This window comes from Pinus tabuliformis, chromosome 9, assembly GCF_031772625.1.
Source record: "Pinus tabuliformis cultivar Carrire ecotype Pingquan chromosome 9, CPIR1, whole genome shotgun sequence".
In the NCBI taxonomy this organism is placed as follows: Eukaryota; Viridiplantae; Streptophyta; class Pinopsida; order Pinales; family Pinaceae; genus Pinus; species Pinus tabuliformis.
In genome coordinates this window covers 567,214,950-567,233,231 of record NC_142307.1, presented here as the reverse complement: position 1 = coordinate 567,233,231, position 18,282 = coordinate 567,214,950, and the positions used below count along the sequence as shown (strand labels likewise).

Sequence of the window (18,282 nt, the reverse complement as noted above, 5' to 3'; positions counted from 1 at the left end):
GTGAGAACTTTGATTTGTAAGAATAATTTTGATCCCCTGGATCATTCCTCCCCACTACAATATTTTGGACAACCAAAAGTATGTTTTTTTTACTCATAAAGTAGGTGAGGGTACTAATCCTTAAATTTCTCATTCTTAATCCACCTTGCTTAACTTGGATTGGTACCTTTGAGCCCCACTCGAATGATACTCCACATTACCTCTGTAAGAAGTCCTTCTTCTCTTGTCAAGAATTGTGTTTTCCTGCAAATCATCTAAATATTCAGTAGAAAAATCTTCAATAGATGGAATTTGAACATTCTCTTCATGATCATCAATCATTGGAGACTCATACAATCTCAGTTTTCCACATTCACAACAGAAAAATTTGCATATTAGATGGCAAATATATCTCTACAAACCAAAAACAAACTCTACAATTTATAACGCTTAGACAACGTCATTACTATGAGCGTTTGTGAATGGAGTGATGTCATGGGTCACGAGGCATTGAAAAACAACCAATGACTCGGAAGACGAAATTGTTCACTTCATCTGGACTCATGTAGTACAGATTAGAAAAAAGGGTCAATTTCTCCATATCCACATCTGGTGTTTTAATGGATATCTCGACAAAATTATTCAAATAGCGTGGACCATGTAGATCAATATAGATGAGATCATTATCTTTAATATGTTAATGGAAATTCTTATAATTAGTCAAATAGCGCGGACCATGTAGATCAATATAAATGAGATCATTACCTTTAATATGTCAATGAAAATTCTTATAATTATAATCGAGTCAATGTGCCGACTTCTATGGATTCGTTTTTTGTTTTCGGATTTGAACGTTGAATCTAGTTTTCACAGCTTTTATATTACTCTAATCGCCAATTAAATTGTTTCTTGAACATTCTAATTACCAATTAAACTGTCTTTCGAATTACCAATTAAACCGTCTTTCGAAAGAGATTCCCTACTAAATATTAAATCTTATTATACATGTATGTAATGAATTGATTTTAAAAGCTAGAAAATATTATCAGTCCCTGTTAGTTTACTTTATAAATGATTTCTTCTGATTCGTTTTCTAAGTATATAATCCATTTTTTGGAAAAAATTATAATCAATGTGGTTCTCTGGCTATCAGTTTAACTTATATCCAGATTTATTTATGAATGGTTTTTTTTATCCATTTATTTGTGAAATATTAAAATAATATTATTATAATTATATATTATATATGTGTTACATTTATATTCTTTTAAATATAATTAAATATATATTTTTTGAATTGTCATTTATTTGTTTATATGTATGGTTTTACTAAAAACAAAAGTCATTTAAGAATAATTTTACATAATAATCAAATTAATGATATAATTTGACATAATTTTAGGATGCATTTTGCTTAAATTTTTTTTTAGGATGCATCAAAATAAAATATTTAAGATTGGGATGCGATATTGATATGGTTCTAGTTCTTTGGACTTAAACACAATCATTCGTGCTAATATGGCAATTGAGTTAGCTTATGGCAAATCTCTTCCAGATGATCTATCACTAATACATTCTTCCTCGCACATGGAGCATTTGCATGGTCATGTTTTACCAGATCCATCTGTTGTGCATGCAAATGATAGTGGTCCGACAAAAAAGGTGGTCTGTGGAAAGAAAAAGGGCAGGAAGAATGCTAACGTGGTGAAGTTGATTTCTAAGACAAAATTGGGATAGGGTGGTTAACCTCAAGAAACATGCTCTAGTGGGTCACTGGGCCTTTGGAGACATGTTAGAGAGGCGTATATATGAGTGGATTAAGGCAGAATGGACACCTATCCTTCACTATACCCCCAACATTAGTATTCTCTTAAAGAAATGGTTCAATTTCCATTTTCTTCACCAAGACGATGCAAACCATATTCTAAAAACCCCTTGGGTTAGCGGTCATAGTTTCTTTTAGTTGCACTGGTGGTATCTTGAGTTAAGCCCATTGTTAAAGACCCCCATAATCGTTATAGTTTGGTGAAATTACTCAGCCTGCCTCTGGAGTTCTGGTCTAGGAGAGTTTTTGCAGAGATTAATAATTCAAGTCGTTGACAAGTGACTGGCGTGGCTACATGTATTCGTTTTGTTTCTGAATTTTCCAGTTTTTAATATGGGGATTGTTAGCAGAAAAAAGTTGATCTTTCAACTTGGTCCACCTCAGTTGACCTTGGTCCCATTCAGTCTCTTAGGTTTCCTCAATCTATGGGGATTGTTAGCAGACAAAAGTTTATCTTTCAACTTGGTCCACCTCACCTGGCCTTTGTCCCATTTGGTCTCTTAGGTTTCCTCAATCTACCCTTATCTCGGCTACTCCTTCTATCTTTGATTTATGTAGTTCCCTGAGTCGTCTCATCTAGGATTCACCTCACCCTTCACAAGCCCCCCAAATATGGGGTGTCTAACTTCCTACCCTTCCATATGATGAGGAGACAGATCCAATCTCTGCTTCTCTTCTAGTGGATGTTTAATGTAGTCCTTCCTTAGTGGATCTGAAGAGTATTTCATCCCATCATTTATCATCAAGTTCTTCCTCCCTTCACAATTCTATTGTTAGTGATATTGATTTCTTGTTCAAAGTCTCTTCCATGGAGTTGGCTCCTCTTACCATTCATCAAGCCATCAATCGTGCTACCTCTTAGGCTCCTTCCATCAGCCCCATATCGACCATGAATATTACTGTTCACAAAAGGGGAGGAAGAGGTACTTATCATTTTCAAGGTAAATCAGCTTCTAAGTGCTTATCCTTTGGTATGGAGTATAATGTTAGATATGTCCCTATCATCTCCTCTGAAGAAGCTTGGGCCCTTAGAGCAAATGGAGTATTCTCTCTTCAAATCTTAGGGGCTTGGGGTTTCCTTGAAAAAACTCTCCCTATGTCATCTCATTGTATCCAAGAATCCATATATAGTTTTCATTCAAGAGACAATTTCCTTTGTACATAAAGTTAAACCATATTTTTTTTCTATCTGTCCCAATTGGAATCTTGTGGAAATCGACTCTATTGGCTTATTTGGGGGTTTGGCGGCATGATCGGACCCTCGTTGGTTGAATTTAAAAGTATTTAATTCTTTCGTAGGCATATTATTAACTTCCTTTTTCATGGACTTGTCAGGTCGTCTCCATTTTGTAAATGTTTATGCTCCATAACCTAATCATATGGCCTTTTGGAATCATATGGAATTGTCAAAATTAGATCAGTTATATTACTAGGATATTTCAATGTGACCTTATCGAGTGGCAAAGTATGGGGACATGGCTCTTGTTCTCATCCTTAGGGAAGTTACCTGTAAGACATTCTTTCTAAAACCCATCTTGTGGATGCATGTCCTACACCTATAGTTCTCACTTGGAACAATGGGCATTCAAGTACTACATATATTGGTAAGAGTCTTGAAAGGTTTATGCTTCATGAGAATTTTTTGGAGATGGTGGGGTATGTTAGGTCATGGGTTGTAGAGACAAAAATATCTGATCATTTGTTGACCATCCTTCAGTGGAGAGGGGAGATGACCTTGCATGGTATCAATTTCAAGTTCAATATAACATGGCTTTGGGATGAGGATTTGAACAAATTTGTTTGTGACTCTTGGCAAGCCACAACTTGTTGGGAGGCGTCTTCGATGATGAACCTGATTTCTATGAATTTAAAGGAACCTAAAGCATAACATTTTTGCACAGGGAAGATGTAGGAAGCAATTCATGAGGGCGGATTTGGACGAAATTGATATGAGATGACAATTTTGGGGAAGCTCATGGACCCATCTACCCCTTCCCCATCGCAAATGGCGCATTTTCAAGAATTAGAAAGTGAAAAAAGGAATATCTAAAATATTATGGAGGTCACTGCATGTCTCAAGAGTAGAGCCATTTAAATAAAGGAGGGTGTCAAAAACACTTGTTTATTTCAACACTATGCATCACAAAGGAAGAACAGTAATTCCATTTTGGAAATGGAATTGGCATCGGGAGGGAAAGTTTATAACACCTTAGACATCCAAAAGGAAGCAATTATTTTCTTCGAATATTTTTTTCGACCTGTACAAATGTGGATATTTCGTATCAACTTTGGGGTGTGGGGGCTTACCCCTGTATGTTCTCGTCAGATCAAATTTATGACTTGGGAATGTTGGTGACTTTGAATGAGATATACAATAATCTTAAATCATTTGCGAAGGACGAGATTCTTGGTCTGGCTGGTTGGACGATAGAGTTCTTTATCCATTTTTTTGATGTCGTTCGCGAGGTTCTCATGCATATGATTAGGGACTCACAACTTACAGGTCAGGTTTTAGTGTCAATAAACTCTACCTTAATCTCCCTCATCCTAAAGTCATCACATCCAACATATTTCATATATTTCAGGTTGATTTCCCTTTGCAACATTCTATATAAAATGATCCCAAATATAGTTTCTTTTAGAATTAAGAATACTTTCTCTATACATATGTTGCAGGAGAAGTTTAATTTTCTTTCAATGAGACATATTAAGGATGTGGGTGTTAGTGCACGAGAAAGGATACATATGATTCACACAAGAAAGAGGGAGGCTTTGGTCACGAAATTGGATCTACACAAGGTATACGACTGTGTATATTACTCCTTCATAAGTTTGATTCTGACAAAAATTAGCCTTTCGGTGCATAATGTTGCTTGGATCATGGCCTGTGTGACATTAGTTAATATTGTGGCATTAATTAATGGATCACCATCGATTTTTTTTCAGCCTAGTAGAGGCCTTCGACAAGGTTGCTCCCTATCTCCATATTTATTCATCCTGGTTATGGATGAGCTGAGAAAGAAGATAGGTGAGGCATGCATTCTGAGATATTTCAGTTGCATTTAGGTATCTCATAATGTAACTATCTCTCACCCTTTGTTTTACGATGTTCTCACCTTTGGTAAAGCTTCATTGACATAATGGAACTATTTTGATTCTATTATCTCCAGTTGCTGCTTTTGGCCTCTATCCAAATGGTCACAAATCTCTTTTCCACTTTTGTTTGGGTGATGAGAAGGTGATCTCCAATATTTCCCCACCTTTTGGGTTTCAGATTAAATCCAAATAATTACAGGGTTGTCGACTAGTTCTAGTTGCTTGAGAAATTCCACAAACAATTATCTTCACTCTTATCTAATATGTTCTCCAACAGATTTTGATTTGTTGAATGCATTTATATGAGATTCCCATGTGGATCATTCAATTTATCAAAGCTATCATGGCTCATTTTCTCTAGTTTGGGGCGAGGGGTTGAAATTTTTTTTTGTCTTGTTTGACTTGATTTCATCACAATTGATAAGCAATGTGGTGGTTGGCGTCTATTGGATCTAAATCTATTTGGATGGGATTTTTTAAATAAAAGCCTTTGGAGAGAAATTTTTGAGAAGGGGATTCGGCAAGCTATCATTTCTGATAAATATCTAAGACATATGCCCATTGAGGAATGGTATAAGAAGGGTGAGGATGGAGCCAAAATGGGGTTGCAAAATTGGTATGGCCTAATTAAGTTCATAGGTTTTTACTTGATAATCTATTTTGGTCATTTGGAAAAGGAGATAAGATTTTGATTGGGTTAGATCACATTTAGGGACGGAACATGTTCACCTTCTTCCTACTAGATCTAATATTAAAAACTTGAAGGTTTCTTGAAAAATTTTGCAAGTTATTTTATGTCTTATCTAATAATAAATTCATTATAAGTATTTTTATTCTTTATGAAAGTATTTTTTTGTTGTATTTGCCTTCTTCAATTTATGCCTTACGACGTTTCCTTTACAACATCTGGTGCAAATGCTAGTTTAATTAATTTGCCATTTCTTCACAATTTGATAAGATTTATTGCGTTATTTGATTGCGGGCCTTATTACGCTTAGATAAAATGCCATTGTGCTTTATATTAAAATGAATTAATTATTTATGATATTGAGACGCTACTGTTTTTTGTGTAATATAGTTGCTTTTGTCCATATACATTTGGAGCTCGTCTTCCAATATTCCCGTTGATTATTGTGAAATCGACTACTGGATTTCTTAATGGTTTCTTATATCGTCTTCCTAGGTAGGTTAGAAGGAGACGGTATTATTTATTATCTATAAAATAGGTGGTGCAGTCAAAGAAGTTAAGGAGCACTTCCTGATATACACCACTCTCAAATATAAAACGACGTACCATCCTTAATTAATTCTAATACCCCCATTGATTCTAGAATTATTGTCACATCGACTGCATAGTATCTTAATGAATTAATAATATAGTCATTGATTCTACGTGGCTTGGTTTTCAACCATCGGTACTGGTTTTATTATCCATTAATGTGACCTTTCAAACTTGTCCGTAAGGTAGCAACTTACATTTATAGGTTTTATGGCTATGGTCATAGTTACCAAATTCGAATTTGAATTAGGATTTGGATTTGAATTGGATTCTATACGATAAAAATTTAAATAAATAATTTTTAATTCAAAAAAATAGACAATAACTCTTATAACAACAATAATTTCTGGTTTAAAAAAATTAAATTTATTTTGAATTTTAAATAACTTCCAATAAACTAAATAACATAACAATCTTACAAATACAATTAAAAAAACCACACCCACCATTTCTGGTCAAAACTACTATCCTTTGTAATCTTAAATCTAAAATGCTTTTCTAATTTAAAAACTTATTTATTTAAAATTTTTCCTAATTAATTAATTAATTAATAAATATATATATATATATATAAATAATATCTAAAATCCCAAAAAATCAATCTCGTTATGGAATTAAGACTTTGTTACAAATTAAAAAACTGTTACAATTCAACACACTGCCACATATTCTTCTTCACAATTTATCTCCACTTTTTATACCCTTAGAAGCAAAAATAAAAATAAATTTGGAAAATTATACACTTTCCAATTCCATTATAACTTTTCATTTTTTCCCCTCATATACCCCTTTCCACCACTATACCTTTCCACCACTATAGTAAATTACCATCCGATCTTAATGCCATTAACATCCTCTCTTAGTGAACGAACACCCGTAGACTTTGAAACATCTCATTGATGAATTAACTACTTATCCGAAAAACCTAATCGAATTTCATCAAATAATACAGTATTCGTATCGAACTGGCGAATTCTCTTTTTTTTTTTTTCCGGATTCAGCCAAATTTGGTAACTATGGCTATAGTAGATACCACGTGTTTAATTTCTATCGAGCATATATAAGATAGTCAAATTTGATGTACAAAGAACAAATATAATTATTTAAATTAATATTTTGGAAATTTAATTTAATTTAATTATTTAAATTAATATTTTAAAAATTTAATACATAAATTTATTACTTTGGAAATTCTATACATAAAATTAAAATAAAAAAAATTGAATAAATCTTAATATATGGAAAAGGTCAACGGATTTCAGAAGTAAAAAAACAAAGTTAACAATAAACTAAATTCAACTTAAACTGAACTACATTGCAAAGTATGTAATTATGTATAGTAAAATTAAGTATTACTTTGCTCATGTAATTATGTATAGTAAAATTAAGTATTATTTTGCTCATATAATTGCCTGTTTATGTTTCAACTAAAGTAGTCCGTTTTCTATACGGAACAAAGTAATACTTGATTTTAGATACGTTGGATGGGTCTTCTGATCAACTTTCTTCTTTCTTTCCTGATGTTTGGATGTCAAAATTTTTAATATTTAAGTAGTATTTTAATTTGTTTTTAATTTTATAAATATTGTTTGGAATCACAAGAAGTTTTTAATTAATTTTATGTGGATGTATTCAATAAGGGTTACGTAGTAGTTAGAATCTAAAGTTTAGTTTAAATATAATTTAATGAAGCAAAAAATAAGAAAGATAAAATAAAACAACTAATAAATTATTGAATTGTTAAATGTCATCACCAGAGATTAAGAAATATGATTGACTAATATTATTTATATTAAGATACATATATCTATTTGCATGCGTTTTACTTTTATTAATATATAATTGTCTATAATCAAATTTGTTAAAATATATTTTTAATATAATAATAAGTCATCTTAAATTGATATTCCTAAAAAAATTATAATTCATGAAAATAGAAATAATAGAAAATAAAGAAAAAAATCAAAAAGTTAAATAAAAGGAAATAAAACTAAAAACAAAAAGTTATTGACTAATAGAAATGGAAGTTACTAAACAACCCATAATAAAACCTCAATCAATCATTTTACAAATAAATAAATTTAAATAATAACAAATAATAACAAAAAATGAATTCCTAATATTAAGCTATAGATAAACATCATAAATTTTTGGTCAAAAACAAACTAATAACTAATCAAAAGAAAAAAGTTATACTATGCCAATTTGTTTTGAATTTTATAAAAATTTGTTGAAAATCATAAAAAGTTTTTAATTTTGTTTGAATTTTATAAAAATTTCTGGAAAATTACAAAAAGTTTTTAATTTTGTTTTGAATTTTATTAAAATTTCTTGAATTACACAAAAATTTCTAATTTTTATGTTTAGAGATTTTTTAAGAAACTAAATTTATATATATATATAAAAAAAAAAATTAAACATCAAAATTTTACCACAAACTCAAACCAAAAACAAACTCTATAATTTATAACGTTTAGACAACGTCATTACTATCAGCGTTTGTGAATGGAGTGATGTCATGGGTGACGAAGAGGCATTGAAAAACAATCAATGAGTCGGAAGACGAAATTGTTCACTTCATCTGGAGTCATGTAGTACAGATTAAAAAAAGGGGGTCAATTTCTCCATATCCACGTTTGTGGAAAAATATTTTTATTAATTTGCCGGCTATATGATTTAATTGATATATTGAGTGCTCGTGGTAACATCGAATGCAGAAGAAGAGCGAGTCCGTCTAGAAGGTGTCCCAGGTTCGCACTTTCAAGGAGAGCCTTCAGATATGTCCAAGGTATGCTAGCGCTTCTGGTTGTTTCATCCATTTTTTCCTTTTGTGCATTAAATCTCAACTATACACACAATTGTGCAGAAAATCGTGGTGAAGGTGGACCTAAATTGCACAAAATGCAAACGAAGAGCCATGGAGACGACTGCACGGGTTGAAGGCAAAGTCTCATTTTATTTATTATTTGCTGGACACAGGGAAACGGGTCTTAAAATCTGAAATAATTTGTATTATTTTTTACAATATCATGTCCTAAACTTTACTTGGTCTATGTATCCATCGCAGGGGTTGATTCTATAGCAGCTGACGATAAAAATAGCCAGATCACTGTAATTGGGGATCCAGATCCTGTTATTCTTGTCCATTGCCTAAGAGCGTTTGGATCCGCTGACTTGGTGACCGTGGGGCCCGCAAAAGAGCCGAAGAAGAAGCCCGATGAGAAAAAGGAGCCCCCAACTTATGTCGTTCTTCAACCAAGGCCGTGTGATTACTGGAGCGACGAGAACCCCAACTCCTGCTGCATCACCTGAATTTCTTGTTAAATAGTTTTCTTTTAAATCAATATTTCTCTTCTCTGAATTAGTACTCGTAGGATCTGCGCGTCGACGCCCCCTGCCCTTCTATGGATATTTATCACCAAGGTTTGGTCCAAAGGCACACGGTTTAAATAATGCTCTCATATTAGGGTTTGCCATTTAAGTTCAGAGAAAGAGCCTTGGATGGCAAAAGGCTAAGGCACAAATTTGTGGTCTCCTTGAACTACAGAGGACATTGATTTCAGTCTGTCTGATCTAGTCTCTGTGGGAAGGCATTTAGCTGCAGTTTATGCATGTAGACTTGTTCAATAATTTTCATGGTTGCTTTGAAATTAAAAAAATCGAAACGGTATATAAAATTTCATGTAAAGTGAGGATGACGAATCTCTTATTCACCATTAAAGCCATCTGGAGAAAACTGACATCTGGTGTTTTAATGGATATCTCGACAAAATTATTCAAATAGCGCGGACAATGTAGATCAATATAGATGAGATCATTATCTTTAATATGTTAATGGAAATTCTTATAATTATTCAAATAGCGCGGACCATGTAGATCAATATAAATGAGATCATTACCTTTAATATTTTAATGGAAATTCTTATAGTTATAATCGAGTACCGACATCTGGTGTTTTAATGGATATCTCGACAAAATTATTCAAATAGCGCGGACCATGTAGATCAATATGGATGTGATCATTATCTTTAATATCTTAATGGAAATTCTTATAATTATTCAAATAGCGCGGACCATGTAGATCAATATAAATGAGATCATTACCTTTAATATGTCAATGGAAATTCTAATAATTATAATCGAGTCAATGTGCCGACTTCCATGGATTCGTTTTTTGTTTTCGGATTTGAACGTTGAATCTAGTTTTCACAGCTTTTATATTACTCTAATCACCAATTAAATTGTTTCTTGAACATTCTAATTACCAATTAAACTGTCTTTCGAATAACCAATTAAACGGTCTTTCGAAAGAGATTCCCTACTAAATATTAAATCTTATTATACATGTATGTAATGAACTGATTTTAAAAGCTAAAAAATATTATCAGTCCCTGTTAGTTTATTTAGTTTATAAATGATTTCTTCTGATTCGTTTTCTAAGTATATAATCCATTTTTTGGGAAAAAATTATAATCAATGTGGTTCTCTGGCTATCATTTTAACTTATTTACAGATTTATTCATGAATAGTTTTTTAATCCATTTATTTGTGAAATATTAAAATAATATTATTATAATTATAATTACAATTATATATTATATATGTGTTACATTTATATTCTTTTAAATATAATTAAATATATATTTTTTGAATTGTTATTTATTTGTTTATATGTATGGTTTTACTAAAAACAAAAGTCATTTAAGAATAATTTTACATAATAATCAAATTAATGATATAATTTTACATAATTTTAGGATGCATTTTGCTCAAATTTTTTTTAGGATGCATCAAAATAAAATATTTAAGATTGGGATAAGATATTGATATGGTTCTAGTTCTTCGGACTTAAACACACTCATTCGTGCTAATATGGCAATTGAGTTGGCTTATGGCAAATCTTTTCCGGATGATCTGTCACTGATACATTCTTCCTCGCACATGGAGCATTTGCATGGTGATGTTTTACCAGATCCATCTATTGTGCATGCAAATGATAGTGGTCGGACAAAAAAGGTGGTCTGTGGAAAGAAAAAGGGCAGGAACAATGCTATCGTGTTGAAGTTGATTTCTAAGACAAAACTGGGATAGGGTGGTTAACCTCAAGAAACATGCTCTAGTGGGTCGCTGGGCCTTTGGAGACATGTCAGAGAGGCACATATATGAGTGGATTAAGGCAGAATGGACACCTATCCTTCACTATACCCCCAAGATTAGTATTCTCTTAAAGAAATGGTTCAATTTCCATTTTCTTCAACAGGATGATGCAAACCATATTCTGAAAACCCCTTGGGTTAGCGGTCATAGTTTCTTTTAGTTGCACTGGTGGTATCTTGAGCTAAGCCTATTGTTAAAGACCCCCATAATCATTATAGTTGGGTGAAATTACTCGACCTGCCTCTGGAGTTCTGGTCTAGGAGAGTTTTTGCAGAGATTAACAATTCAAGTCGTTGACAAGTGAGTGGCGTGGCTACTTGTATTCATTTTGTTTCTAAATTTTCCAGTTTTTAATATGGGGATTGTTAGCAGACAAAAGTTGATCTTTCAACTTGGTCCACCTCACCTGACCTTGGTCCCATTCGGTCTCTTAGGTTTACTCAATCTATGGGGATTGTTAGCAGACAAAAGTTGATCTTTCAACTTGGTCCACCTCACCTGACCTTGGTCCCATTCGGTCTCTTAGGTTTCCTCAATCTACCCTTACCTCGGATACTCCTTCTATCTCTGATTTATGTAGTTCCCTGAGTCGTCTCATCTAGGATTCACCTCACCCTTCACAAGCCACCCAAATATGGGGTGTCTAACTTCATACCCTTCCACCTGACGAGGAGAAAGATCCAATCTCTACTTCTCTTCTAGTGGATGTTTAATGTAGTCCTTCCTTAGTGGATCCGAAGGGTATTTCATCCCATCATTTAGCATCAGCTTCTTCCTCCCTTCACAATTCTACTGTTAGTGATATTGATTTCTTGTTCAAAGTCTCTTCCATGGAGTTGGCTCCTCTTACCATTCATAAGGCCATCAACCATGCTACCTCTTAGGCTCCTTCCATCAGCCCCATATCGACCATGAATATTACTGTTCACAAAAGGGGAGGAAGAGGTACTTATCATTTTCAAGGTAAATCAGCTTCTAAGTGCTTACCCTTTGGTATGGAGTATAATGTCAGATATGTCCCTATCAACTCCTCTAAAGAAGCTTGGGCCCTTAGAGCAAACGGAGTATTCTCTCTTCAAATCATAGGGGGCTTGGGGTTTCCTCGAAAAAACTCTCCCTATGTCATCTCATTGTATCCAAGAATCCATATATAGTTTTCATTCAAGAGACTATTTCCTCTGTACATAAAGTTAAACCATATTTTTTGTCTATCTATCCCAATTGGAATCTTGTGGAAATCGAATCTATTGGCTTATTTGGGGATTTGGCGGCATGATCAGACCCTCGTTGGTTGAATTTAAAAGTATTTAATTCTTTCATAGGAATATTGTTAACTTCCTTTTTCATGGACTTGTCAGGTCGTCTCCATTTTGTAAATGTTTATGCTCCATACCCTGATGGTATGGCCTTTTGGAATCATACGGAATTGTCAAAATTAGATCGGTTATATTATCAGTATATTTCAATGTGACCTTATTGAGCAGAAAAGTATGGGGACATCACTCTTGTTATGATCCTTAGGGAAGTTACCTGTAAGACATTCTTTCTAAAAACCATCTTGTGGATGCATGTCCTACACCTATAGTTCTCAGTTGGAACAATGGGCATTCAGGTACTACATATATTGGTAAGAGTCTTGAAAGGTTTATGCTTCATGAGAATGTTTTGGAGATGGTGGGGTATGTTAGGTGATGGGTTGTAGAGACAGAAATATCTGATCATTTGTCGACCATCCTACAGTGGAGAGGGGAGATGACCTTGCATAGTATCAATTTCAAGTTAAATATAACATGGCTTTGGGATGAGGATTTGAACAAATTGGTTTGTGACTCTTGGCAGGGCACAACTTGTTGGGAGGCATCTTCGATGATGGACCTAATTTATATGAATTTAAGGGAACCTAAAGCATAACATTTTTGCACGGGGAAGATGTAGGACGCAATTCATGAGGGCGGATTTGGACGAAATTGATAATGAGATGACAATTTTGGGGAAGCTCATGGACCCATCTACCCCTTCCCCATCGCAAATGGCTCATTTTCAAGAATTAGAAAGTGGAAAAAGGAATATCTAAAATATTATGGAGGTCACTTGGTGTCTCAAGAGTAGAGCCATTTAAATAAAGGAGGGTGACAAAAACACTTGTTTATTTCAACACTATGCATCACAAAGGAAGAACAGTAATTCCATTTTGGAAATGGAATTGGCATCAGGAGGGAAAGCTTATAACACGTTAGACATCCAAAAGGAAGCGGTTATTTTCTTTGAATATTTTTTTCGACCTGTACAAATGTGGATATTTCGGATCAACTTTGGGGTGTGGGGGCTTACCCCTGTATGTTCTCGTCAGATCAAAATTATGACTTGGGAATGTTGGTGACTTTGGATGAGATATACAATAATCTTAAATCATTTGCGAAGGACAAGATTCTTGGTCTAGCTGGTTGGACGATAGAGTTCTTTATCCATTTTTTTGATGTCATTCACGAGGTTATCTTGCATATGATTGGGGACTCACAACTTACAGGTCAGGTTTTAGTGTCAATAAACTCTACCTTAATCTCCCTCATCCTAAAGTCATCACATTCGACATATTTCATATATTTCAAGTTGATTTCCCTTTGCAACATTATATATAAAATGATCCAAAAGATAGTTTCTTTTAGAATTAAGAATACTTTCTCTATACATATGTTGCAGGAGAAGTTGAATTTTCTTTCAATGAGACATATCAAGGATGTGGGTGCTAGTGCACAAGAAAGGATACATATGATTCACACAAGAAAGAGGGATACTTTGGTCATGAAATTGGATCTACACAAGGTATACCACTGCGTATATTAGTCCTTCATAAGTTTGATTCTGACAAAAATTAGCCTTTTGATGCATAATGCTTCTTGGATCATGACCTGTGTGACATCAGTTAACATTGTGGCATTAATTAATGGAGCACCATCGATTTTTTTTTTCAGCCTAGTAGAGGCCTTCGACAAGGTTGCTCCCTATCTCCATATTTACTCATCCTGGCTATGGATGAGCTGAGAAAGAAGATAGGTGAGGCATGCATTCTGAGATATTTCAGTGGCATTCAGGTATCTCATAATGTAACTATCTCTCACTCTTTGTTTTACGATGTTCTCACCTTTGGTAAAGCTTCATTGACATAATGGAACTATTTTGATTCTATTATCTCCAAATATGTTGCTGCTTTTGGCCTCTATCCAAATGGCCACAAATCTCTTTTCCACTTTTGTTTGGGTGATGAGAAGGTGATCTCCAATATTTCCCCACCTTTCAGCATTGCGGTTTCGGAAATTGAAGTTACAATATCTTATTTGGGTTTTAGATTAAAACCAAATAATTACAAGGTTGTCGACTAGTTCTAGTTGCTTGAGAAATTCCACAAACATTTATCTTCACTCTTATCTAATATGTTCTCCAACAGATTTCGATTTATTGGATGCATTTATATGAGATTCCCATGTGGATCATTCGATTCATCAAAGCTATCATGGCTCATTTTCTCTATTTGGGGGCAAGGGGTAGAAAAAAAAATTCATCTTGTTCGACTTGATTTCATCACAATTGATAAGAAATGTGGTGGTTGGCGTCTATTGGATCTAATTCTATTTGGATGGGATTTTTTAAATAAAATCCTTTGGAGAGAAATTTTTGAGAAGGGTATTCGGCAAGCTATCATTTCTGATAAATATCTAAGACATATGCCCATTGAGGAATGGTATAAGAAGGGTGAGGATGGAGCCAAAATGGGATTGTAGAATTGGTATGGCCCGGTTAAGGTTCATAGGTTTTTACTTGATAATCTATTTTTGTCATTTCAAAAAGGAGACAAGATTTTGATTGGGATAGATCACATTTAAGGGACGGAACATGTTCACCTTCTTCCTACTAGATCTAATAGTAAAAACTTGAAGGTTTCTTGAAAAATTTTGCAAGTTATTTTATGTCTTATCGACAATTGGTACATTTGAAAAAGCACATAAACTGATTGATTTCAATTAAAATTTGCAAATATAACTAGATAAAAATAGACCATATGAAACATCAAACAAATAATAATTTGATGACAGAGTTCACTGCTCCCGAGCTACATCTGCGAGTCCATCTTTCAATGTTGGCCCTTTATATTATATGTTCAAAATGTAAATTACAAATCATACAATGCTCAAATCAAAAAAATAATGTTGCCATTATGTCCAAAACACACAAAAAAGCCTTGTTTGGGCTCTTCATGGGCTAAAAAAGGCTGAAAATTGACAAAGCTAGGCCTCTTTCTCCATTTCTCTACCATCTGTCTTACAAATTCACCAAACTAGCAAATGAGATAATGAATTTCTCCTTTGGTGTATCAGCTAGGTGACAATTTCACATGAGCGTGGTGGAAATTCAGCTAAAAATTAAGCAAATTTTTGAACCATTAATTGGGAATTCTGGCCCTAACTTCCATCTTTGGTTTCAATCACTTGGAGGTTCATATGGCCAGGGGAAGAGACCACACTCTCGCTGGCTCCATCACTCCTAGTTTCATTGGCTATTAATATGCCATGGGCACAAGCAGGGTGTCATGCGCCTCACCCTTGCATTTCAATAGAAGGGGGTTATATGAATTCCATTGGAACTGGGGGCTAGGTCATATGTGGTATAATGTGACTAGGGTTGAGCTGGTTGAATGAGCCCGCTAGCCTGCCCCCCCACAATCCGCCAATAGTTATCCTTGAATATTAACTATCACCCATTATAAAACAAGAACCAATGTGCCATGTTGGTAGAGCGATGTGTTGTATTATCGAAGGTCACGGGGTCGAGCCCTGCTAGGTCGATCGAACCTCAAACAAATTTTGCATTGAACCCAAGGGCCACGTGGCACCCTCCCATTAAGCCATGTGGCGCCTCTTAGTTGGTCCACGTAAAAGCCAAACAACCAATAAAATTTTGTCAGCCAGGGTTGTATGACCTGCCATGTGTTAGCACGAGATTCACCCATTTAACCACTGTACCTGCCCAGTCTACCTACTAAAGTCAGCACCCCATCACTTGTATGTTCTGCCTAGTGAGCAGCCCAGTCAATCCTACATGTTGACTTTTTAACTATTTTCCAAAAGCTTCAAAACACGATAACCTTCAGATACAATGGCAGATTGAGATAATTCAAGCGTTGTTGGAATTAAAAAAATGATATATTCGATTTATCATTGGTTTCAAGAAATTGTGAGAACTTTGATTTGTAACAATAATTTTGATCCCTTGGATCATTCCTCCCCACTACAATATTTTGGACAACCAAAAGTATGCTTTTTTACTCATAAATTAGGTGAGGGTACAAATCCCTAAATTTCCCATTCTTAATCCACCTTGCTTAACTTGGATTGGTACCTTTGAGCCCCACTCGAATGATACTCCACATACTCTACACAGAAAAGGCCAGAAAGCTTTTGTCTTTTCAGCCCTGTTTGATAATCGATGGTAAACCTTTGTTCAGGCCATGATAGGAGGTATTGAGACCAGTCTCTCTGATGGTCCAATACAGTATGATGTGTTCCCAGATTTCTCTGTAGCCCTTGATGATCCAAATATCTTAAACTGTCTAACCCTTGGAATCCAAACCAAAGGTTATGAAAATTTTCATGGAAAATCAAAAAATTTAACAGTATTTTATATTACCTGTGTCCGATTTTATAATACTACTATTCTTGCAGTCTTACATTCTCCTAACAAGGATTCTAGAAAAGTCACCCTTGTACAGTACGACTCTTCTTGTAATCCAGTGGCCCCTATATATATTTCTCGTAAAGATCTTTGTCCCCCAGATGATTGGGTTACCAACTGGGGAAAACCTACCAAAAGAACTGTTGTTGTTGCTCAGTCCATTATCACAGAACATGATGGGAAAGTAATCACAAGATTTCCCAGAGAAAGCACAATACAGCGTGGTGGATCCTCATCCACAGTAACCACAGTTCCATTAACAGTTAGCCAATTACATCCTGCCCAAGCCCAAGCTCCTCTGCAGTTTGTAATTGACCAAGCAGTGTATGATTCTATCAGAAGATTATTTTCATAGCCAGGCCCTTCTCAGCCATTCAGCTCAGTCTGTGACCATCCACACTGCTCTAAGACATTTTGCCAGTTTTCTTCAGAACCACCTACACTACATGGTGAGTCTTCAGATCGTCACAGAATCAATATGATCAGATTCGCTCCTCCTTCTGACTTTGCTGAAGAAAGCTACAAAAAAGTTGTTTTCTTTAACCCACAGGAAGAACTACTTGTACATACAGTTTCTGGTTCTTCTACTTATGGTTTAGGTTATGTTGATTTTTCTCCTATTCCTGCATATAGGAAGAATCCCATTGACAAAATTCCAAATCATGTGGAAATCCCTTCTGATTAAGAGATAATTGCCTTTTTAAATTTTTTTAAAGGAATCAGTCCATATGATCCAGAAGATCAATGGAAAAAGAAAATGTTCAATTGGGATATGTTCACACATGAAAAAGAACATTTGTACCTTGAAGAAGTAAGACTTCTTCCAAAAGATGATCGTCCTGCCTTCAACAGACAGAGTGTTGAGAAATGGAAAGAATGGATGAAGGCAAAAAACCAATGGATATAATTCTATGAATGGTATTACCCTTCTGCAAACATAATAGAACAGTCCTTGATTAAGCAATTCAGAAACCAGGCAAAACAAAAAGGAATCAAGGAGCCAGAAAAATTTGTGGAAGAGAAGATGAAAGAAAATCCAGTAGTAATTCCTCCACCTCTAAAGGCTCATGTTTTCCAACCAAAAATTCAGAGTATGATGAATAAGCCAAATATTCCCAGATCTCTGATTGCTGTCCAAATAGAAGGTGAGAAATTACTAAGAAAAATTTGTTCCCAACTCCATGTAAATATGATGCGGACTGGAACTCCAAATAAACAC

At 34.5% G+C, this 18,282-nt stretch overlaps 1 protein-coding gene across 1 annotated transcript; it reads left to right on the top strand.

The window, feature by feature from the left end:
- Positions 1-9,033: 9,033 nt before the first annotated feature.
- Positions 9,034-9,766, top strand: LOC149149798 (heavy metal-associated isoprenylated plant protein 12-like; the record flags this gene model as incomplete). Its single annotated transcript, XM_089442592.1, has 2 exons — positions 9,034-9,121; positions 9,247-9,766. Coding segments are annotated over 2 exons (333 nt in total), but the record flags the coding sequence as incomplete, so codon positions are not given.
- Positions 9,767-18,282: the final 8,516 nt, after the last annotated feature.